Raw genomic sequence first — 26,045 nt, 5'->3', positions numbered from 1 at the left:
CATATTTTTTCCTTTTAAGCTGCACATAGTAGATATTAGTCTGCTAAAATCTATGTCCTCAGTCCTTAGGTGCTCATCTCTTTGTCTTTCTGGAATAAACCTATTGGTATTACTTGCTTCTTTTGTTTTATTTTCTTTGAGTTTATGTAGTCCTAGAAAAGAGGGCTCAAGTCCTCACATCTTTCTTTTATAACTCTCTCAGAGCCTAGTGCTGTCTGCTCAATGGGTGAGAGTAGCATTTACTAATTAACTGAAAATACCTAATTCTAATGTGCTTTGAGACCCATGGGTGAAAAGATCTCAGGTCAAAGCTCTGAATGATCTTGGTATACTCAACATTCATTGTTGGGAAAGGAGAAGACTAGAGGCTTCTTCAAGGATGATATCTAAATGGAATTGTCTCCAAAGATTTTTTTTTTGCCAACATTCCATATGAGTGTGTCATTGGAAGAACAGCGGAAAGGGAGGCTCTAGATGGCATTTAGTAAGAATACTCAGGGAATGGCAGTCAGTCAGGTTCCTAGAAATCCTTCAGAAGCTACCCTGACAAAACATGCCAGCAACCCAGCCTAACATAGCAGGAGACAGCTAAAATAGCCAATGGCCTGACTCTGAAGTGATACCTGTAATACTAGGAAGGGAGAAAGTGAGACAGAAAGGCAAAAGGAAGTAGACCGCAGAAACACACAGAGGGTTCCTTTGCATGAAACTATCGCATGTTAGTTGACTATGGCCTTAGGTAAAATCACATAGCATCTCCAGGCCTCAGATTCTAATATGTAAAACAAGAGGGTTAGACTAGATTATTTCCAAGTCTCTTCTAATTTCTGTGATCCTATAAAAACAATAATGTTGTTCTAGTTTTGTTTTGTTTTGTTTTGTTTTTGCTGGAAAGAGTGCTGGACTCACAATACCACACTGGTGCTTATTAGCTGCATGTCTGTGGGCAAATGTCTCTGAGCCTCAAATTTCCCTTCCATAAAATGAAGATGATAATGCCCTCCCTCACACAGTTGTGTTGAAGATCACATAAAATAAAATTCATAGAGTGTTCTGTAAAATTTAAAGCACTGTATCAATCTTAGTTATATTTTTTTATGGAATGCAGGACAGGAGAGCAGAAGTACCACTGGATCTAGAGTAAAGAGACCTGGATTCTAATTCTGGCTCCAACTCATATAGCTGGGTAGCTTTAGGCAAGTCAGTTTAACTTTCTGAACCTTAGTTTGCTCATCTACAAAATGGGGATAATTTTGTACTGCCTTTCAAGGATGTCATGATGGAAACAAATTCTTTGCAAATGTAAAAGTTTTATATACATATACAGATATATATGTATACACACATATATAGTGGATGACATCATTATTCATAACTGACATTATCCTGAATGAGTTTCAGTGTTTTTAGCTCTATTGTGGGGACTATTCTTCAGTGCATTTTCTTTGATTCACTGTATAGGTTGAAGGGGACCAACTGCCTCCTGGACATACAGTCAGCCAGTATGAGACATGTAAAATCAGGACCATAAAAGCCGGTACCTTGGAGAAACTCGTGGAGAACTTGTTGACAGCTTTTGGAGACAATGACTTTACCTATATCAGCATCTTCCTGTCAACTTATAGGGGCTTTGCCTCCACTAAGGAAGTACTGGAGCTGCTCTTGGACAGGTAAGACTTTAGAGGTTTGAAAGCTGACCAGAACAAAGCTATTGGCAGAATGAAGATAGATAAAATGAATGCTGAACCCCCTTCTCTGTATGTGCTGATGTAAAGGTGTGTGATGAAACATTAACCAGTAGGAAAGACCTTTGCAGGGAATGGTGGCGTATAGAGCTGAGTGGCCTAAGAAAACTGCCTCATGGGAAATCCATACAGAAGTTTACAGTGGACCTTTTGTTCTTCTAGCTTTTTCTTTTTCCCCCAAATTTTCAATATTTTCATGATTACATAGAACTGTTATTATTAATCATCATTATTATAGTTACTGCTACAATTCAGGCCATAGCATCAACTTAATTTTTTAAATTAAATTTCATTTATTTTGAGTTTCAAATTCATTCCTTCCCCCTCTCTGACCCATTGAGAAGGCAAGAAAAATGAAACCTGAGATAGCTATGTCCTCCCTATACAAGAAAAGAAAGAAAATACGTTTCAGTCTTCATGCTCAGTCTATCAGCTCTCTATCTGGAGGTGGATAACATGTTTCATCATGACTCCTTTGGATTTATAGCTATTGAATATGTTAATCAGAGTTCCCTCAGTCTTTCAAAGTTGCCTTTTTTTTTAAACAATATATCATTTATCGCATAAATTTTTCTCCTAGTTATGCTCACTTCACTGCATCAGTTCATACAAGTCTTCCCAGGTTTTTCAGAAACCTCCCCCTTCATAATTTCTTGTAGTACAATAGTATTTCACCACCTTCATATACCATAACTTCAGCCATTCCCCAACTGATAGGCACTTCTTGGATTCCAATTCTTTGCCACTATGAGGAGAACTGTTATAAATATCTTTGTACATATGAGGTTTTTTTTCCTCCTCTTTCTTTGATCCCTTTGAGGTATAGATTTAGTAGTGATATAGCTGGGTCAAAGGGAGTGCATAGTCTATTAGCTTTTGTGTATAGTTTCAAATTGTCTTTCAAAATGTCCAGACATATTCACAACTCTACCAATAGTACATTAAAATACGTATTTTCACCACAACCCCTCCAATATTTGTAAATTTTATTTTTGGGTTAACTTTGCTAATCTGAAGCAGGTAAGGTAGTGCCTCATTTATTTTAATTTGCGTTTTTCTACTTATTAGTGATTGAGTATTATTTCTTATGGTTATTATAGCTTGGATTTCTTCCTCTGGTATTTCTTCCTCTGTCTATTTATATCCTTTGACTGTTTTATAAATTGGAGAATGGTTTCTATTCTTATAAATTTGCATCAGTTCCCTATATATCTTAGAAATGAGACTTTAACCAGAGAAACTTGTTTTAATTTTATGTAATCAAAATTGTCCATTTTGCCTCCTGTGAACCTCTCTATCTCTTATTTGGTCATGAACTCTTTCTCTATTCACAAATCTTGTTTTCTTCTACGCTCCTCTAATTTGCTTATAGTGTCACCCTTTAGGTTCATTTGGAGCTTATCTTGGTAGATGCTGTGAGATGTTAGTCTATACTACTTTCCAGTTTTCCTAGCAGTTTTTGTTGACTAGTGAGTTCTTGGTCCAATAGCTGGGATCTCGGGGTTATCAAGCAGTAGGTTGCTGTGCTCTTCCTTCTGTTTGTTGTATACTTGCAGTTAGTTTGGTTAAGTAGGTGCTGAATGAATGAAGGAATATCTACAGGGAAAATTATTAGCAGTTTAGAATCCTCCAGATGTAAATGATATTGCTAACATCTATTAAGCAGCCACAGCCTATCAGGCACTTTATGGAATTCATGTACAAAATGGTCCTTGCCCTCTTGTGCTTTAGGTTCTGAGGAAGTGTGAACCATCTATCATAGGGTTTTTACATTTCTCATGAGGTAAACACATCATTTTAATGATTTTCCCTCCCTTCAATTCTGTTTGTATTTCTTTCTATAGAAGACATCCAAGTTTGTGGGAATGTGAGAATTCTCATTCAACCCTTGAAGCATGAGATTCCCTGATTACAAGAGGTTTTTCATGCCCCAATCCCAATATAGCAAATTTATTTGGATAAGGATTATTGAAACTAATAAACTTCCCCAAGATGTTATCTTCATCACCACTTCTGTGAGAGTCATCACAATTGAATTCACTAAATGTTCCTCAGCATTTATTCTGTACAAGGTCCTTTGTTGGATGCTGCTAGGGTACAAAATTAAAAACAAAACAGTTCCTGGCCTCCAGGAGGTTGCATTCTATTAGGGGGGAATACAATATGTGCACAAGTAAGTAAATACCAAATTCAAGGAAATAATTTCAGGCAAGGAAATGTGGTAATGATTGGAAGAATCAGGAAAGGCATCCTGGAGGAGGTGGCTGCCGATCTGTGCTGCAGATCTGTGCCCATCTGTTACTTCTAGTATCTCTGTTGTGTCTAGACTGCAGTTTCATTGGCACAGAGAACTCTGGTGGAGGCAACTCCCTCTGCCCAGGCAGGGTTTCCCCTCAGATTCTTACATAGTCGGGATCCTGAGATGTCAAGTGACTTTCCTGCAGTCACACAGCCAGCATGTGTCACAGACCATATTGAAACCCAGATCTTCCTGTTTCTGAGCATGGTGGTGTGCAGAAAAAATCCCAGAATCATCTCTTCATAGTTCATTGTTCTGGCTGTGACATGTTGTACTGTCTCCTAGACAGGTAGGCAGGAGAGATCTGGCATAGTCTTTCTTAAGAGAGGCTTGTAAAGTTAAAGGATGCATTGAAGGAAAGAGAGAACAACTGTTTTTTTTTTCACCATCTCTTGTGTCTGCACATTTCATATTTGCAAAGTAAATTTATACTGCATTTTTTTTTAAAGGTTCAAGTAGGCTGATGGAGAAAAGAATTTGAGGGACAATGAAAAATGTCAATTACAAATCTATATTTTTATTTTGGATCTGGTGACATCTTAATTTGCTGACTACATTGACAATAGGCCACAGCTGTCTGTAGTAAATAGATTAATACAGTTTGTCCCAGCTGTTCATAATAAGTAAGGCCAGCACACGGGAACTGGTTTGTTTAGTCTGTGACTCACAGCTATGTAGCTTTTTTTTCTAAAAGAAGTTTCTTAGTGGCAAAAGTATGTTTTTTGAGTTAAAATTATGAAGTTGATTGGCAGTTATTATATTCTTAAGAGTAAGATCTATATGTTAAATTTGAAATGCAATTTTAAGAAAAATTTGGAATCTCAATTTATGATTGTGGGAGATGTGTATTCCTCCTAGAGCTAATACCCTGTCAAAACAGATAAGTTCAAAGAGCCACATTCTGCATACTGTTTCACTTGTAAGGACATGCTGAACCTCTGCATGAGGGAAAGACAGACCTTGGCAGAAGAATTAATTTTCTTAAGTTCTTTGAAGTTCATATTTGCCTGTATTTATACATACCATTATTTCCTCTTACAGGACAAATCTTTAACTTGTCTCTGAAATGAATCCAACCACCTAGTCTTTATTGAGTACTCAGCAATGTGCCAAGCACTGTGGTGGGCACCATAGGGGGCATAAAAGAAGTATAAGACATAGTGCCTGTCCTTGGAATTTTGTTGAGGAGATGAGACTTACATGAATCAATTAGAAAACAATGTAAGACAGTATAAAATCAAGATCTAAATTATATGCTACATTCTAAAACAGTAGTTCCCAATCTATCATCAGAGACTCTGGGATGGAGTGTGTGTGTGTGTGGGGTGCACAGAGTTATTGCAAGTGGCCTATGAATCCATATGCATGTTAAGTATGGCCATTTAGAAGACTTAATAAACAATGTCTTGCACATATTACTGTTTTTAAGCACATATAAATGATTTATGACTTAGTTGATTTAAAAGTACTACTGAATTCACAGTAGCCTTTTGTCATTACATCATTTTTCAGTCAATGGATATTACTAGTAAAGTCGCCAACATGTTGGGGAGGCTGAAATTTTTTTGATGCTAAAAGGGGCTCCTCATACTAAAAAAGATTAGGAATTATTGGTCTAGAAGAATTGTAGGTGCTCAGAGGAGAGCTCTCATTAACTTTTTTCCTCCTGTAGAAATCACATTGGCTTATGGCAATCATGTTTGTGTACAAATCAGAACAAGTCTATTTCTCTCTAGCTACATCTCCCACCCCCACCTGAGGCTTTATGGGCAGAGTTTAATTGTTCTCTTGAATTTGGCCAATGTGTGGATTCTGAGAAATACTAGGAACTTAAATGAGGTCCTTGGATCTTTAAAAAAATCTCTATAATTAAGTCTTGAGAAATTAAGGTGCAAACTAGCTTTCTCCAAACATGTATTTGAAATCCTGTTTCCCTTACAGCAAGTCACTGTTGACTTGTTTATGGACCCCTGTATGTAAATTTCTTTTACTTCCTTTAATTTCTCCTCAGTAGCTGATTTACCTTTTATGAAAAGAACAATACAAAGTTATTCTAACCTTAACCAATCAGGAAGGGATTGAAGGCAGATGCTGCTACACTTGTACCTCTCACTCTTCAATGATAATAACAAGAGAAATCCCCATGCTTACTTGAAGTCAGGGTCAAGCTTTGCTTTTAAGCATTCCAAGCAGACGGCTTATCTCACAGAGAATTTGAATTTGACTCTCAGGCTGCTTTTTTCTCTTCCAATAGCTTCTCTTTGCTTGGAGTATTGGGAATTGATTAGTGAACAGTGAGCTCACTTGATTTTGGGAGGGTAAACAGAGGGAAACCCATGTTTTTGTTCTCTTACACTGGTTCACAAATCACAGGGAGCTCTGTTTCCTGTGTAGAATTCTCTTCATGGATCAGAGTTAATTTTAGACTTTACTGGTTTCCTTTTAGCCTAAGAGGAAGCTCTTGTGTTATGGGTTAGCTTTTTTTCCTCCTTTCATTTTCCTTAACTTCAAACATTTTAAATCTATTCTCCCATTGTCCTGTGACCTCAATAAGATAGCTGGACACCCTTGGTTATTTTGAAGCCTTAAATGAAGAAATAAAGGGGCTTTTGAGCAATGGGCAGGCACAATTATTGTTTAAGTAAATAACTTGATACACTTCTCAGCCTAGGCTAAGGCAGCTCTTAAAATTACATTGTAGCTAGCTATTCTTTAGGTTATCCTTTCTTGGTATTTTTCCTTTCTTCATTTCTTTCTATGCATTAATCATCATGGGACACAGTTCCCTAATGTCAAAAGTGATCAGAGACAGTAAGAGGAAAATACATATCTCAGGATGAAAACCAGAAAACTTTGCAAAGCTACTTATGTCACTCAGTTCCCAGTTTGGAAGACACTGATTTACGGTCTGAATTACCCTCCTAATTTCAAAGGGAGTCCTAGTTCTGAGCTTGAGTGTTATTAGCAGGATGAGGAAGGTTAATGTATTCCCTGGTGTGAGCCCACTAGTTATTGCAATGGCTTGTTCTAAATATACCCTCAGAATTTGCAGAGGAGACAGTTTTTGTGGGGGCAATGTGTTCAACACCACCCATTGTATGCAAGACAGGAAGAAGTGCCCTTCTAGTTTTTAAATAGTACTTTCCATTTATTAGACACATGGTTTGCTGGGCAGTGAATGGAATCCAGATTTCCTGTTTCCAAGTTGAAAATGGTAGAGGTAAAATGTTTAAGGTGCATCCTTTTTCAGTGAAGGTACAGCCTTCAAGTGGGTTCAGAAGATCACTAATCATCTTTTTTCTGCTGCCTTTAATGATCGTTCATGGTAGCTGTGACTAGTGAAATGTACCTAGGAAGCCCCAGACAACTATGGGTGAGTTAGTTGATCACTAAGCCAAAGTAACCAGTAGGAAACTATTTCATGAAACTAACCGTTTGACACATGGTAGGGTTGAGACTTTGGGGACCAACTGTTCAGCCTTAGCATATGTAATTTTCTTTATTCTCTACTATAGGCACAGACTAATTCTAATGATCCCCAAATTCAAGCTGGTTAGTTCACAAATAAGACTGGCTGGTCTCAATGTGGAACCAGATACAGGCGTATGAATGGTTTTAGGCAAGCCAGTCACCACTGCCAGTATAACATCCTGTATGAAGTTGGAGATACACAAGCAGCCCCTTTCACAGTGCTTTATTTGTTGAATTAAATTGAATTAATGTTTCTATAGAAAATAGTTTGCTTTCTGTAAAAGAAATCAATTCTGCATAAATACAGTGGTCCTGAAGAAGAAATTGGGCCTTGATTGAAGCTAGACACTAGTTGTGAGCTAGAGGAAGTTACTTTTGTTTCCACAGACTGTTATAGGCACCAAAAATAATGTTTCCTTTTCCTTTAGGAATTTTAGTTTATTTTATAGGGAAATTCATTTTCTGACATCCTGTTTGCTGTTAGCTACAATCTCATGTCATCAATAGAAATTTAAAAATTGTTCTTTTTCATCAAAACTTCCTTTTCTTTTAGGGCTCTGGAATAGTAGCAAAACTATTAGAAATATAATTTTATTTTTTTATTTTATCTTTATTTTTTCTTTTTTTAGAAATATAATTTTAAAACATGCATTTAAAATATATTTAAATTCCATACTTTCTTCTTCAGGTCTGTGATTTAATCACATAGGGAATATTCTGTGTAGAAATTCTGTGTAGCAGATGCGGATAGGTAGCACATTTGTAACTTGGAATTTTAGAGAGTTGCTTAGGGACATTGAGAAGTCAAGTGACTTGCTGTAGCATCACACAGCCAGAATGTGTCAGAAGCCTGACTTGAATTCAAGTCTTTGTGACCTGACATCCAAGGCCAGCCCTCTGTTTTCCCCTATCATATTGTCTCTCCATTCAGTCTTCTTTAGAAGGAAGATCTGGCCCAGAAATTATTTTTCCCATAGAATGCACTCCAGTTTTTTTAAAGTTGAATTTAAGCAAATTAAAATCTTTATGTTATTCTGGAGTTTGAATGAATTCTTATTAAATGTTCACCCAAAGTATGATAACATTTTGTAGCAAGAAACTTCAATGTCCATAACAACCTTGCTACCTTTCCTTTTGGTAGGTATCATGGTTGCTTAAGTCTCCATTCTTGTGCGTCTACAGTCATGGTTGGACATGAGTGTCAGAGGAGAGCACTGCAGAGAGCAGCTATTAGAAACTGATATTTGATATGTTCTCCCCTTAGGACAATGGGTTTCAAAATATGATTACTGGAAATCCACAAGGCCAGCTTTCATGGGCTTGCCTCTTTTTGTTTCTTCCATAAGTCAGTTCTGTACTTCTCCTGAACAGAAAACAGGCATCAGATCATTAGAGTTTCATTTGACAAAACACTTTCATTTTAAATCTGGTGATTCTTTTCTCTCTAGTGCCTAAAAGAAAGCCTTGAATATAGTAAGTACTTATGAATTGAATTAAATACAGTGGCAAAGGGACATGAGTTCCTTGATGGGCTCTTTTGCGCCCACCATCCTGGTGAGTGTATAACAAAAGTTGAGAATTATTGCTCATTGAATCCAAGATCCTCATCCCATGTAACCCAATTGAGATAACTCACAGGAAATCTTAATACCACCCCCATTTCCTTCCAAGTTTATGAGTCTAACATAGTGGATGTCCTGGCAAGGGTGAAAATTCCTTGGAAAACCAGGAGCTTTTCTAAAGTTTTTTTTTTCCTGCTTATCATAAAGGATAAGTTTAAATAGCATTTCCTGCCTGAGCACTGATGACCCTTAGACAGGAAAGAACTGATGGACGATGTTCATGTGGTGGTAAAAATTATTTTTTTTTAAAGTTGAGCTTTAGCTACAGTGACAGTTTGAAAAATAAAACTAAGTAGATGTTTCTGAGCAAGGCTCATGAATTGGGAGAGATGATGGGGAAATAATGAGAATAGTTATATGTGTAGATTTTGAAAAGTATCACACAGAAATGAGGATTCAAACTTTAACAGGGACTAGATATCAGAAGGATTCTTGCTTTTACTACCCTGCCTTTGACAGAACAGGGAAAAGTAATTGTTTTACACATGAAATGATTGAAGACATAAAGAGCTCCACAGTAATTCACACTTCATTTAACTGTCAGTTACAGACTAACAGTCTATTAGGGGCAGTGTGTTCAACATGAGACAGGAAGGTAAGATTCATCTCTCAGGAGAGGGTCTTCTAAAGTCTGGCACACATGGACTCAGTGTTCCTCAATAAGGGTGCTGAGGAACAAGGCATGGGAGCATTCACTGTGTGCTTAGCTCTGATAGCCTGCTTTTTGGAGCCATGACAGAGATGAACTCAACTCAGGAAAACAGGACTAAATCAAAGGACCAAGTTGATCCACAGCATGCTAAAAAGCTGGATTCTTTCCTCCATGCAACCATATGGCATTTCTGTACATTAATCAGAAATGTTTAATCTACTGTTTTAAAGTTAGGTATGATTAAGACTAAAGTGAAATAATAAAAAAAAGAAGGAAAATAATGAAAATTATTTTTTATGAATGGAAATAATAAATGAAGGAAAATAATAAAATCCCCTTCTGTGCTGATTTAGTTGTCTTTTGCAAATGTTGATTTATTTCTGCCCAGTAGACTAGATTCCTGCCACACAACCCTGGGAATTCTCAGTGGAAACATTTGGTGAGTGTGGAGGCCTATCTTTATGGTAGAGAGAAGAGAGCAGCAGAGAAGTGATGCTCCTGTATTATGCTCAGCAAAAGCTTAAGGAATACTATTAGACATCTTAGCACCCAATAATAAGTATTCCTTTTATTTTTTTAAAGGAATAAATGTAAAACTGAAGAAATCAAAACTGTTTGTTTCTGTGAATGTTTTTGGGGGTAGGGAGTAGTATTGGGGGTGAAGAATACTTGAGGTGAGAATGGCCAAGGGTAGACCTGAGGAATAGAGGGTAAAGGTCTTGGTTAGATGGAAGCCTTTCCAACTTAAAAGGACCTTTTGGCACATGCTCAACTATTATGGCCTTCCAGGTTTTAGGCTCACCTTTATGCTACGTTGGAGAATCACAACAGGATTTTAATGGGATGTAGAAATATACTGAAAAATAAAATTTTTAGAATTTATATTTGATAATCAAAATGGTTATTTATAAGAGGGAGGTGAAATTTCATTCTTGATAATAAAGTATAGGGAGAAGTAGAAACACATTTTTAGCTAAAAGAAGACTACTGTATACTACCTTCTCACTTATGTTCTGTTTACAAAATTTTAAGAACAAACTCAGTTAATTATTACTGCTGTCCAGAATTTAGGCTATGTGTAAGCATTCTGAACTGAAATGGGACTGGATGCTTTTAAAACTTTTGTTGATGTTTCTAATCATAATTTTCATGTTTATTTTTTCATTCTTAAGATATGTTTAAGCAAATTTGGATCTTGAGTGTGGCATTGGACTAACCTCTCTTGTTATTCAGTCATGTCCAACTCTCTGTGACCCCATTTGTGGTTTCCTTGGCAGAGATAGTGGAGTTGTTTGCCAGTCTCTTCTCTAGCTTATTTTATGGATGAGGAACTTAGGCAAGCATGATAAGTGACTTGTCCAGGGTCACACAGCTAGTACATGTCCAAGGATGGATTTGAATACGTGAAGAAGAGTCTGCCTGACTCCAGGCCCTAAACTCTATCCACTGCGCCACCTGGCTGCCCTTGGACTTCTCTAGCTCTGACGAATGAAACTCTGTGACCTTTGGTTTCTCTATCAAGGTTGCCAGTAAGAGGGCCAGTTAGTGCCAGTTTTGATGGTTTTGGGTTAAGTCCAGGTTGTTGTTTTCAAATGTGGGGGAGGAAAACAACAGTATATAGTGTAAACCAATAGGACATAATGATACTAATCTATCAGATGTGCAGACAAATGCCCACAAACTAGAAAGTGATTTCTTTGTGCAAATAGAGAAAACTGAGACAAAGAAACTTGGAATGATTGCCTCAAGACCCCCTTGTGAAATGAGTAGCAGTGTCCTTACTCCTAGTGCACAGCAAAACTGTTAGTTTTAGGAAAATTTATTCTTTAAAACTCTACTGACACCCCATAATTGCCTCCTGAGTGGCACATGGACACACACACACACACACACACACACACACACACACACACACAAGATTTCTTTTACTTTAGCTGATTTTTAAAGCAGCAGTTTTAGAATGTTAGCAAGTAAAGTGTTTGGGATTAAAAACTGGAAATGAGAAGGAGGGGGTTACAGATGGATCCAAGAGCTATAAGAATGCACAAAGTAGGCCAGAAGAAGAGAAACAGATGATGGGGATTGAAGAGAACACTATGTGAAATCCTATACCAAGAGTGATAGTGATCATGTTTAAGAAATGACTTTGAATTTGGATGTGAAATGGGATGAGATGGGGAGGGGATAGGAGGAAAACTCCTTTTCCCTTTTCTTTGGCTAATATTAAATGTTAAACTATTAGTTCTACTTTTTTTTTTGGTCTTCATTTTGAAAGGGTGGAGTTGTGGGTGTTGCTGAGGTGAAAGCACGCTTCTGATTATTAATGGAAATTAAACAGCATTTTGTAGCTATTAAATAGAACAGGAAATCTTGGCTCTGCAAATGCACAGAATTTGTTGTTTGCTGTTTAAGTGTAGGTCGCTAAGGCTGTTTCACTAATATGAGAACACACAGATGTTGCAAAGCTAAGATAGACTCTGTAATGGCCTGCCTGTAGGCTAGGGTAGCTATCTGACCTTGGCCCTTAACATCTCTGGGCCTTCAGAGTCACCATCTCATACTTGAGAGGTACCTGAGAAACCATCTAGTCCAACCCCTACCTGAATAGGAATTCTGTGTACAACTGTCCAACAGTTGAACATCCAGCTTCTGTTTGAACTCCTCTCTTAGCTCTTGTCTAAAATTTTATGGTCCAATGACCCCTCCACATCCCCCCCCCAGCTTTTCTAGTCCTATGCTTGTTCAATAACAGACTCCTCTAGGGAAGTCACAGAAAGCTCAGTCCCTGGCTCTGCCTGGAATCTCCTTCTTCTTTCTTTTGTCCGCTTGTCTTTTCTTAAGGAACCATAGGTGCTGCAGGTAGCCATGTTCTTCAGGGGGGAGGCTTGATGCTGTGACACATTCCCCAGGCATATCTGAGTGGAGATATCTGACCTGGAGGACATTTCTAATTAATAAGAAAAATGGTATTTAGATAGTACTTTACAATAATGGTGAGATTTATATTTTTATTATTCATTTATAATAATAATCATATTTAGTGGTATAATATGTGGTACCTGAGAGTCTGAAGACCTGGTTCAGGTCCTCCTTCTATCATTAACTAGCTCTGTGGCCCCAAAAGATCACTTAACCTCTCTGGTCCTCAGTTTCCTCATATATGAAACAAAGGAATTGGGCTATATGACTTCTAAGGGGCCTTCTACCACAACATTATGTGCTCATCATATATCATTTGATCCTCACAACAGTCTTGTCATTTAGGTACTATTTTTATTCCCATTTTACAGATGAGGAAAGTGAACCAGAGATGTTAGGTAACTTGCCCAGGGTCACAGAGCTAAATGTCTGAGGCAAGGTTTGAACTTAGGTTTTCCTGGCTCTACATCCCATATGCTATCCACTAGGCTACCTTGTTGTCTTTAATGGGTAGGCTCCCTTCCCCTCCCTCTTTTTTTGTTTTTGTTTTTCAAATCTTATTACTGATCCTTGGGTTAAAGTCCATATTTTCACCAAAGAATGTGCGGGCTGTACCAGACATCTACAGACAGTTTCACCCACATGACCCTCATTGAGTGAAGGTTATGTTTCCCTTTAAAGTTTTTTTTTTCCTCTTACCTAGCCTCTCAGCTTAGTTAAAAATCGATGGTTTTCAGAGGTCAGAGATTCTTGGTACAACTAAGCTTACCAAAAGTACAATTTCATAAATCACTGACTTCCATTGGGATTTCCCTATTCTTCTCACATTCTCTGCCTCCCTAATACTCCTACACCAGACACACAAACACAGACACACACACACACAAAACTTCTCTCTCCACCCTGTCCTTATTCCCAGCTGCCTTATTAGAATTTAGACGAGCCTGTGAAGGCCCACTGCATTGTCCCCTAATTCTGCCTCCTTCATTTCTTAGAACTTATTAGGTCGAAAAGCCCCTGTGCAGGGAGGCTCTCACTGAAGCACAGAATTTCAGAGTTGAAAGCGACCTTGGTCTCTCTAGGACACTTTTGGTTTGCATTTGATTTTTAGACTGGGTCTCCCTGTTCCTTTCAGTTTGGAAATGTGGCAGCCACATACATTCCCAGCCCCAATACAGATGCGCTCATTCATTCTGATCTGCTTCATTTCTAACTTTCGTTGGTTTGCCCCTTCATAGGAACTGTATCGCCCCCTCTCCATGGTAGTGCTGGCCTCAATGGTGCTGGACTTGGTGTGCACGCCCTTCTAGCTTAGCCTGTTGAGGCCCAGAGCTCCTGAGAACTGCCAGCCACAGGCTGTCCAATAGTAGGAGTTACTACCACATCCCATGCTTTGTGTGATTTTTGAACAACTAACTTCTCCACAACCAGTATACATTTTATTTATCTCACATTGGCTCCAATAAAACCAGCCCATTCCTTTCTGAGTCACAATTTTTTGCTTACCTATCAGAAATCAGTTAAACATTACCACCCCTTCCATAATTATTATGGTCCAGTAAATAATTACTCGGAACTAAATTTTGCAACTCCTTAGCAGAAATTTGACAGCCTGGGTGGCAGCAAGTCATGGTAGAGAAAGCACAGGAGTGAGAGCCAGGAAAATTGGGTTCTTCTCTAACTTGGCTGTGTGACCATGGTCAGTCACTTGACCTCTCCGGGCTTTGCTTTCTCTATAAACTGAGGGGATTCAAAATGATTTCTAAGGTCCCTTTCAGCTTTAACTTTCTTTGTGTCCGTCTTTCTTGTGTCTCATTGGTTAGGAACTTTAATAACATTTCCCCCACTTACTGGATAATTATATACAAAGCCAGAATTTATATTTTTATTTGAACTTTATGACTTTAAGGTGTCTAGTTTGTGACTCATAAACCTTTTTAAGAAGTTGGAACTTTGAGGGAGTTTTCAACATATTCTTTTGGGGGGGAGGGAAGATAATTTTGACTGTTCTTGTTTTCTCTCTCTCTCTCTCTCTCTCTCTCTCTCTCTCTCTCTCTCTCTCTCTCTTTCTCTAAATTTATTTACCACACTAGCTTAAATGAAGTGAATTTGACTTTGAGTTCGTGGGGAAGCAATGAGTGGGCCCAGGGCAAGCATCAAAGAAATGCTAATTGACCTGAAAACACTGCCGGGGTATGGCTTTAAGGTGGCCTGACAGCAGAATTTGGAACTCCTGGAATGTAGTGCCAGATTTCATATGATTTGATTTGAGAACTTCTGCCACTTCCAGAGAATGTTATTTTGCTCCATCAGGGAGATATTGCCATCGTTCATCTGTAAAGTTCTTTGAGAGTAAAAAGACATTTATAGTGATGGAAATATATGCAGGTAACTGATAGGGAAGCTCTGGAAAACACAAACTTCAAAGTGCTTCCCACTTTTCACCTTTTCCCTGCTTATTAAGATTTCCTTAGAATCTTGGCTCTATGTGTCTAACTTTCTCCTGCTGTGTAGACTGTATTAAGTTATTAATATTTACAGTACATCTTCATGGTTTAGCCTTATAAGCATCTGGACTAGAAGTCACAAGTCTGGGGTTTGAATCCTGGCTCTGACAACTGTTGACCTGTGTAACATAAGACAAATCACTCAATTCCTCTGAACTTCAGTTTCTTATGTAATGAGAAGGGTGTTGATTTTGGAGTCAGAAAACTTGGATTTGAATTCTTCCTTTGTCACTTAGCTCTGTGACCTTAAGCATGTCATAGTCACTTTGAAACTCAATTTACTCATATGTAAAATGGAGGGATTTTTCACCTCAACTCTTTTCCAGCTCTAAATTTATGATCACATGATCTGGAAAATGCTGTAGGGGAGCAAATGGGATGTGATCAGGAAAACTAATGCTGTGAGGAACAAACTAGATAGCATATCTGAAGAGCTTTGTGAATATTAAAGCACCATATAGCTACCTATCTCTCAGCGTTGCTAGGATTAATGTCAATTCAACAAGCATTTATTCAGTGGCTACAGTGTGGCAAACCACTGAATGAGGCAATGAGAATACAAAGACAAAAATTAAATACTCTTTGCCCTCCAGGAGCTTCCATTCTACTGGGGGATACAACAGGTGCATGTATAAGTATATACACAATATGTTAAAATAATTTGGGGGCAGTTAGGGTGTTAGGGGAATCAGCCAGGTCTTCACACAAATAATAAATGGCAGAGTGGGGATTTGAACACAAATAGTCCTGTCCAATGCTTGTCCTATAGACCATGTAGCTCCCCAACTTGTTGTTGAACAGATAATAGCACAAAGTTCTAGTGAAGTCAAGAAGAAGGAAAACCTGGAACCTCTTGCTCCAAATACCTCTTCAAAGAAAAGCGTTTGGAGCAATTCTATAATGTGTTGATTTTTCTGATAGCTGTCTCTCCATTTATTTCCACTATGGCTCACTCCATTGAGAAGGTAAAAAATAAAACTTTGTTGGAAGCCCTTAGTCTTAGAGAAAAACCTAAAAGATATAAAACCCAATTTTGTTACTTGAAGAAAAAGCAAATTGTTTAATTGATATAATTCATGAGTTAGAGTAATTAGATAAAAAATTGCCTAAGTACCAGATAGAAAACATCACAATCCCACCCCCCCCCTCCACCATAAAGCCTATTTGGAGACAACTTAGGGACGTTCTTCACAATGATGGTGGTCAAAGATAGATCCCAAAACACAACTGTATGTACCTACTTGATGAAGTCATTTCCTATTCCCCATTTTGCCCAAATAGGGAGAGAATAAACCTTCCTCTAATGGGTTATTTTGTCCCATGAGATATACCTGGAGGTCCTGGAAGTCCCCCAGGTAACAGCTGCAGAAAGGAACAAAGAACAGCTAGGGTGTGGAGCCATGGAAAGTGTCTCTGGGAGGCCAATAAGGCCAAAAGGCTGATGATCCAAAGAGAGAAACAGGTGGATTAAGGGAGCCTGGGGGCTAGAACTGGGCCCAGAAGTCTGTACTGTAGCAAAGCAATCCGAGATGGAGCCAGATGGACTGGCATTAAATCAAGCCAGAAGGGAGACTTTTATTTAATAAAAGATTTTATATCCTAGCAACAAGAGACCATAAGGCTAGTGGAGCCTTAACATTATTAAATGGAAGACAGAAGAATGCTTATTATTCATAGATAATTAGAAATCACCAGTGATAGAAGCCTTATTATCAAGCTTTGGAACAGATTATGATGATTTCTAACTTCATAAAATTTCTAAATTCTTAGATAGAATGAGAATCTGAAATAACATGGTAACTGCATGAAGGGTTAGAAATTAAAGACCCGTACGAACTTTGAATTAATTTATCCAACACTGACTCTTATGAATAAAATAGTTATTATGTACTTATAAGTATAATGTCCTTACATTTAATCTAAAAGGACCATTGACTATGTAGGAGTACATTTTGGGTAATATTTAATATGCTAAATTTGGAATTTCTAATTTTTGCTAAGGGAATTCATGGCCAAATGGAAGCAGAAAGTTAAATTATTATTGAGTGAATTTGGACCAAATTTATCCCGCTTGATCCCAAAACAAACATATACTTTGGGGCTTGAATAGTCCAGATAGTCTAGTTTTGTGGCCCAATTTACCAAGTATTTACAAGTATTTACTTGGCTTACAGACTCTAATGCAGCAGATTTGTGCTCTGGGGGTTTTAATGGCCATATGGTTGTACTATTGACATTATTGTCCCTATTATCATTGCCTATATTATGCACACCACCACCCAGAACATAGAGAAAAGTCATGACACCTGCTCATTAGGAGCTTATATTTGCATACTTACTAGCTATGTGACCTTGGGCAAATCATTTAACCGTTGTTTGCCTCAGTTTCCTTAACTGTAAAATGGAGATAGTTTCAGCAGTTACCTCACAGTGTTGTTGTGAGGATCAAATTAAATAATATTTGTAAAGGCACAGTGCCTGACACATAGTAAACACTTAATAAACGGTCATTCCCTTCCCCCTTACACTCCAAAGAAACCAAACTAAAGCAGTTTGGGGTGTCCAGACTAACTTTATTTGGTACTTATTTAAGATGGTAGAGTGCTGGCTTAGGAAACTGTTGGTGTTTTCCCTTGATCATCTTGGGAATAGCATTATAGGGGTTTCAATGCTAATGCCCCACAGCAGAGCTGTCAAACACATTGAGGCCCTGAACCAGATTAAAATGCAATTGGAGAATATTTAATAAAACAAATACAAATATACTAGAACATAGATAATGTTAACATGTGGTTTTCTAAGTCAGTATGTAGGGATCCTTATGTAACTTTTGGTGGCCTCCAGGTTCTATTTGTGTTTGACACCACTGCCCTACAGCATGCCTCAAAAGGCTTATTAAGAAATCTTATGTCTTAGAATCATTCCATGCTTCTTTTGCTAGGAGGAAAAGAATAGTTCTCTTCTAAGTACCTTTATTTGCTAAAGGAAGTAAAGTTTTTAAAATAGATTTTAATTGATTTTTATATCATCTATGCTTCCCTCTGTCTTCCTCCCCCTTCATCCTTCCAGTGAACCATAACTTACAACAAAGATTTTTTTTAAAGGAAGAAGAAAAAAAGGAAGAAAAAAATCATTAGAACTAATTAAACGCTGAAAAAAATCTGCCACTATTTGTGTTGACATTGTCTTCATCATCATTGTTCACAGATACATACCACCCTACCTATTCCTGAACACTGATTTCTACAAAGGGACAGGGGGAGGTGACTTCTTGATACCTCCTTTAGGGCCAAGTTTGTTCTTTATACCTTCCCAATATTCAGATTTTATCCAATTTTGTTATTTTTACATTGTTTAGTTATTATACATATTGTTTTCCTGGTTCTGCTTATTGTCCATTTATATGTCTTTCCAGACATCTTCATCATACTCATCATTTCTTATAGTACAGTAACATTTCATTACATTCATGTGCCACAAAAATGCAGTGTTTAAAAAACAAACGAAACAGCTCAGGATGCAATCATGTCCATAATATCATTAAAGTAAAACACCAAAATTGAGGTAATTGCATATTCTGTTATATAATTTGGATATATATCTTGAAACAGTTTTATGTATAATGAGGTTATCATGACAACCAACTATTTTTATTAAACTACTTGGATTTTTATAGATAGACCCATAGTTTTATGGAATAAGCCACAGTTCAACATCCTTTAGCAATTTTTTCCAAGCATACCTGTCATTCTGTTACAAAAATTGAATTGCGTTCTTTTCTGGTGCCAGTTGAATGTATTTATTTTGTCATACAGGTATGGCAACCTGAAGAGCCCAAACTGTGAAGAAGATAGAAGCCAAAATTCATCAGAATGCAAAACTGTGCTCAGGAAGTAAGTATGGCACACTTAAGACTGCTTTAGTGAACTTTCAGCCAGGAATGGAATGTCATCAGCACAGTTGGTTTTTTTCTCCTCGAAACTATGGTGTGATTTTATTTTTGGCTATACCTAATAATGTAAACCAGAATGTCTGTTGTAACTGGATATGGGTTCATCTTGGGGATAAAAATGTAAAGTCAAGGATTGGACATTAGCATGTACTCACTTCTTTTGTGATCTGGGGCCAGTATGGGGAAATCAGGTAGCTTATAAATGAATTGGGTCTTCCCAATGAAACTTCATTATTTTATTTGGGGTGCTTAAAATGTACAGATCATTGGGTTTACCTGCATTCAGATGTGAGAACCTTGATGCATTCCAAAGCCATAAATCAGTTTTGGATTATGTGCAGTTTGGGGTTAGCCGTGCCATTGCCTGCTTCCATTAACATGGATTACTAAAGGATTACTGTGTATTATTAAGGAAAATCTTGCACAGTTGCCTTATAGTTTTCTTATTTGTAGAAATACCTTCCCTTCATTTCCCCTCTCATGCTAGAATAGGCAAGCTTGCTGTCTGAGGGTAACTTCAAATTCCTGAGATGGCAGATACCACACTGACATGTTTACAAATATAAACCCCTTATATATCATAAACCACTTCCCTCAACCCCTAGCTTTCCAAGAACAACAACTTTGTACATTTTATAATACTATTCTATAAGTTACTAGAATGTACAATTCATGAAATCAGGGGCTATGTCTTGTAGACACTCTGTCTTCCTTAGAGTCTTGCCCAGCGGACAGCACACAGTAGATGCTTTGTAAATTTTTGTTGAATAGATGACAATAATATAGTTGAGATTAACCCCACGTGGCCTTGGAGACTGAAGATGATGAAAGCTTACTCTTTAATCTAAAATATGAATTCTCTTCTGCCCTTTAATACCAGAGCTATCAAGGAATTCTGCGTTACTGAGCTTATCTCCACCTTGAAACTGAGGATCGTAGCAATTTAAGACACTTTTTCTTCTCTGCAGAACCATTGTGAACATTGAGCTATTGGCTAAGGGTAGATATGTCTTTCAAAATGGTTCCAGCCTTAGGAATCCATATATTCAGATGGCTTGGGCTTATATACTCTCCAGACTGACCATTTATTTAAATAGCCAGGTATCAGGGTAGCAGTGTTGTGAAAAATACCCAGAGCTTTTCAGTCTTCTCCTGTTTGTTTTTGTTTTTTTAAGTACAAATAAGTTTCTGGCAGAAACATTTAAGAAAGTTGACTATGTTGTGTGTCCAAAGTCATGTTCATTATTTTTAATGCCCCATCATAAAACCTCATTCAAGTTCATTGTATCCTAGGAAAATTGACTGTGAGAGCTCCAGAGTAAACTGCAAGGTTATAAAGTACTTTACATTTTAGAGCATATTGAGCCATTAACTAAGAGTCCTACAATAGCAGGCACCCTTATGAGGCCCACATTACCCAAGGGCTAGCAAGTTGGAGTTATTTTGATGTCTTACCTTAGTTTGAGTTGTTTTTCTAACAGTGTCAGATGAAAGTATGTTGCTTACAGGCAATTCCTTTATATTCTAAAACAAGTTAAATCTCCTTCTCATGCTACCTCCATTTCTGACTCCCTTCTCTGGCCTCATTTTCCTTCTTTTAATTACTCCATCTTGCCTTGCCCTCTTTGCTGCCCTTCTCAGATTCCTTTTGTTTCTGGTATAGTTAGCTGGTTATATACCTCTCAGACAGGAAAATGGAGGAACGTATATGCATCCACTTGTATCTGAGGTGTTTTGAGATTGTGTGTCTCTGGCCACTGCTGTCTGATGTACAGCAGCAATAGAAGGCTTCTCATTAGGGGTGACAGCACTAAGTTATACGTCATATACACAGTATTTACCTTTTATAGTCAGAACACATTATTTTTTTTTAAATTGAGTGCTTCTATTTAGAAATGTCTTTTGTTTCTATGTCACTGAACCTCACTGATTTATTAGAACAGTTAGTTAAGATTACAAGCTTGGTAAAATGTTGAAGGTATTCAGAAGGCTGCTAATGCAGCATCAGACGGAGCTGAGAGACCTGGGCTGTTGTTTGGCTTGGCCACAAACAGGGTGGGTGACATCAAGCAGATCATTTAATTTCTCTGTGCCTTAGTGTCTTTATCTGTAACATCGGCGTGTTGGCCTGGATAGTTTCTAAAGTCCCTGGTAGCCTGATTCTAACTGCTTATGTCCTTAACATGTGGCTAGGTAGTAATCTCTAGTTCCTTCTCCCCTTTCTTTATAAAGCTATGCATCATATAGTTCAGAAAGTGGCATTCAGAAGTAGAAAAGGTCTATCAATGAGGTTAAGGCATTTATTAAAAATTAAGCTTTTTTCTAGGCTAGTTTTATTTTCTTTATGTTATTCTATCTGTGCCTCTCCTGTAGTGTGTTTTCATGTATCCTGGACACTGATGTAATCATTTAGCTTAAAACACAAATATAATCTCGGCTTGGCATTTAAAGCCCTCCAAAAATTTGGCCTCAGACTGCTTTTCTAGATTTATTTCACAGTTCTTCTCTTTTTGAACTCTGTGTCCCTATGGTCCAGCCATGGCCACTTGCTCTTCCATGAACTTGGTATGCAATCTCCCACCTCCATGCTTTAGTATAGGCTCAGTTCAGGAGCTACTTCCCATAGAATGCCTTTCCTCATTTTTCTAGCTGTTAATGCTCTCTCCTTCCTTGTGAATGGGTGTATGGGGTGTATTGGTATTCAAGGAGGACTAGCACCACTGGTGTGAGGGCTTGCCAAGGCCTTTTCAGGGCTGCTCATCCACCTTTGGTGTCCACCTGGCACTTAACTCTCACCTGTGGTTCCAAGAAACTGTAGCATGTACAGGGGCCACACCTAGGTAAAACCATCTCTGCAGATAGACTAAACCAGCTTGAAGGTAACCAGTGGGCAATAAACCAGTATATGAGTTTGGGGTGTCCACCCGAAGCATGTGAAGACTTCTCCTAGTGGAACGAACAGATGAGAGCAATTTGTTCCAACAGCCATGAAGGCAGCTGAAGCAGGTGCTTAGAGCTTGGTCAGATATTGAAGATGCCAAGGTTGTCCACTGCATTTGGGGCCATTGCCAGACAGCTTGACTTTTGTGTTGCCACTGGACTTTGATGACTCTGGAAGAGAGTGAGGCTGAGGACTTTGTGCTACTCTGCCTCACTTAATTCCAATTCACTCCCGTGATGTCATTGGTCTTTTTGGAAAGTGAAGGACAACAATACTCTCTCTTCTAATTATCTTGAAATAATTATCTTATCTATTTAGATACACCCATTAGAATGCAAACGCCTTGAGGGTAGGGACTATTTTTCTGTTTGTTTTTTGTCTTCCCATTCCTACATCTAGCACAATGCCTTAAGTGTTCTAGGTATTTAATAAATGTTTGTTGTATTGCATTTGAAGACAAGCCACAAGTAGATAGGTTCTTTCACTTGCCTTTCAATGATTGGTGATACCGTCATTGATTGTTGCTGTCATATACACAGAGCAAACCAAGATTTTTGTCCCATGGTAAGCACGGGCAGCATTCCCATTGTTTTCCTTTGGATATAAATCCGTACTCTTGTGATTTCAGGTGGGGAACAGACAGCAGAATTCAATGAAATCTTAAAACATCCTGTTTGAGGTTAGATGTCTCCAGAATAGCAGACCAGAAAAATAAACATTGAATGAGGCTTAAATATAAGCAGAAAAATGTCTAACTTTGGGGTGTTTTTCTAGCATTTGCTTTTAAAGCTTCTGTTTGCATCTGCCTTCTGATGTACAAAATGTTCTGCCTACAGTACGTTATTAATCCTCATAACAAGCCTCTGAAGTCCTTAGTACAGCTGTTACCATTAGTTTCTTACAGATGAGGAAGCTGAGTATCAGGTATATAAAGTGAGATTACCAAGGTCCAGAACCAGTTCGTAGGAGAGCCAGGACTTGAAAATAGAGTTTGCGACTCCAATTTTTCTATTTTGCTGAATTGCTATTCAGTTAGAAAGTTAATGCTTCTCTCTTCTTTTTCTAAACATGGACCCCTCTGTAAGAGTATATACTGAGTAGGAAGTTAAAAGGAGAAGGAATAGATGCAATCCTATAGAAGCTCTCTACTGCACAGAAGCAGCGTTCAAGATGAAAGTGCTTTCTTATGTCTTAGATGAAAACAAACTAATAAATTTTAAACATTTAAAGCTATATCAAAGAGCCTCACAAAGATGTGTAATTCTAGTCCAGTTATTCTCCTTTTGGGGATATGTACTGTATCAGACAGCTTTAAAATGATCTGACTAGAGCAAGAATCCTCAGATGCCAAAGAAATCTACTTCTTTGCCTTTGGGACATCAGGTTCTGGGCCAGATAGTGGACTCTGGGAAGTTAAAAGGAGAAAGGAGCTAGAATGAAATTCAGACTGACCCAAAGAACAAAGACACATTTCCCCCAGAGGTCTTGAGCAACCAGGTTAAAGGGGTTAAAGCCCCTCTGCCTTAATTTCTTTCTCAACCTTACCATTCTCTGTTATAAGAACTGCTCCCCAGAGTCACGATTTGGATTTTACAAACATTTATTAACCTTTCATTGTATATCGCACTGGGCTAAGTTCTGGGGACACAAAGAGAGGCAAATGCCAGTCCTAACTCTCCGGAAGTTCATGGTCCAAGGGTGGGGAAGTGAAGGAAAACATGTAAACAACTACATAGAAACAAAATGTGTGTGTGTGTGTGTGTGTGTGTGAATATGAATATGAATGAAATTGGAGATAATCAGAAGAGGTAAGGCACTAGCGTTGTGGGGGAACAAGAAGATTTCTTGTAGAAGGAAGGATTTTAGCTGGGCCTTGAAGGAAGCCAAGGAATCCAGGAGGTGGAAATGAGGAGGGAAAGCATTAAATACATGGGGTATAACCAGTGAAAATGGATATGGAGGGCTTTGTGCAAGAAACAAGAAGGAGACCAGTGTCTCTAGATCACAGAGGATGTAGAATGGAGGAAGGCGGAAGTTTGGAAAGGTAGGAAGGGGCCGGCTTATGAAGGGCTTTGAATGCCAAACATAGGATGTTATATTTGATCCTAGAGGCTATAAGGAGCCTCTGGAGATTGATTTCATAGCCGGACCTGTGCTTTAGGAAGATCCCTTTGACAGCTAAGTAGAGGACGGACTGGAGTGAGGAGCAACTGGAGGAGGGAGACCAAACCAGCAGGCTGTTGTGATAATACAGGCAGGAAGTGATGAGGATCTATACCAGTGTGATGACAGTTTCAGAGGAGAGAAGGGAGCATATACTAGAAATGTTAGGAAGGCAAAATCGACGTGTTTTGGCCACAGATTGCATACGAGAGAGTTAAAAGAGAGTGAGGAGTGGAGGATGATATCTAGGATGCAAACCTGGGTGACTGAGAGGATGGTGGTACCCTTGACAGAACTAAGACAAATAGGAAAGTGGGAGGGTTTTGGGGAAAAGGTACATTTTGGATATGTTGAGTTTAAAATCTCTGTGAGACATCAGATTAAGATGTCCAATAGGCAGTTGCAAGATCAGGTCAGCAGAGAGGTTGGGACAAAATAAATAGAACTGAGAATCATCAGAATAGAGTTGATAATTGAATGCATGGTAACTGACGAAATCGCCAATTGAAATAGGATAGAGGAAAAAGAGAGGAATGCCCAGGACTGAGCTCTTGAGGAAATCCCTAATTGTAGGTGTGTGTAGGATAGTGTCATTTAAATCCAGAGAGAAGAGAGAATCAAGGAGAAAAGGATGATCCACAGTGCCACCAGCTTTAAAGAAGTCAAGAAGGATTAGGACTGAGAAAATGACATTAGATCTGGCACTTAATAAATAGGAGATTCTGCATTTCCAGGGCCTCCTTTAGCTTATTTAGATATGTGGCTTGGGGTTTAAAACATAGATGAGCCCTCATTTCCAAAGGGCCTATCTCTGGAGGGAAGGAGAGAGAGAGAGAGAGAGAGAGAGAGAGAGAGAGAGAGAGAGAGAGAGAGAGAGAGAGAGAGAGAAGAGGGATACCAAAGATTAAGAATTCTCTCAATAACTCACATTTGCAGTTAAAGGAAAGAGAAATTTACTCTGTTCTCTGTCCATACTCTCTCTCTCTCTCTCTCTCTCTCTCTCTCTCTCTCTCTCTCTCTCTCTCTCTCTCTCTCTCTCTCTCTCTCATCGATTTCTAAATTGGGGCATTGCTGAAAGGTCACAATACTTTTGTATTACAAGTAAGCCATAACTCCTACTATCTACCTATCTACTATTGTCTTCTACTGTTGTGATACTACCACAGAGGAGAAGGAAGTAAGAGATCATAGAACTATTGGCCAAGATCATAGAACTATTGAGTTGCAGAGTACCCCAGAAGCTGCCATTAATTCAATTCCATCCCATCTTCCAAAACATGAAGCTCCTTTACAATATTCTTGATAAGTGATTATCATCTTTTTTGTTTCAACTCTTCTCATTTCTCTGTTTCTAGTTAGCTACCTTGCAGATCCTTTTTAAATTTGGAGATGAGCTTTTATTTGTTGTCCACACATCCATTATGTTCCCAACAGCTGTCACCCATTATGTTTGAGTGTGCACTATCTCTATTTGCAAAAGGCCATTAGAAACTAGACATATTCTTCTATTTCTCCTCAGAACATTGCTTCTGTGTTCTAGGCATATTACTTTCCCAAGACCTTTACTGTAACTTAGCCTGTTCCCATAGGCATCCTAAGTAGCCAAAATACCATAAGACATTATTAATTAGTTCATTTCATGTCCATTCTAGATATTTTTCAAAGCAGATTGCTACATTCTGATATTCTAAAATGAAGTAGCAGCACTCTTGTACAGAACCCTTCTATTCTGTCATGTGGAATATTTTATCACATAAAATAAGGTATTAGTTTT

The 26,045-nt window shown here is 38.2% G+C and overlaps 1 protein-coding gene across 4 annotated transcripts in view; it reads left to right on the top strand.

Annotated features, from left to right (window-relative positions):
* Positions 1–26,045, top strand: part of RGL1 (ral guanine nucleotide dissociation stimulator like 1) — a 222,027-nt gene that overhangs the window by 112,011 nt on the left and 83,971 nt on the right. For all 4 annotated transcript variants that reach the window (XM_078156455.1, XM_020984384.2, XM_020984386.2 and 1 more), the window contains 2 exons: positions 1,462–1,670; positions 19,031–19,108. In XM_078156455.1, the coding sequence (XP_078012581.1) occupies positions 1,462–1,670; positions 19,031–19,108 (287 nt within the window). The remainder of the gene's footprint in view (positions 1–1,461; positions 1,671–19,030; positions 19,109–26,045) is intronic.

This window comes from Phascolarctos cinereus, unplaced genomic scaffold, assembly GCF_003287225.1.
Source record: "Phascolarctos cinereus isolate Bilbo 61053 unplaced genomic scaffold, phaCin_HiC Scaffold_5;HRSCAF=322, whole genome shotgun sequence".
Taxonomy (NCBI): Eukaryota; Metazoa; Chordata; class Mammalia; order Diprotodontia; family Phascolarctidae; genus Phascolarctos; species Phascolarctos cinereus.
This window is presented reverse-complemented; position numbering and strand designations above follow the sequence as displayed.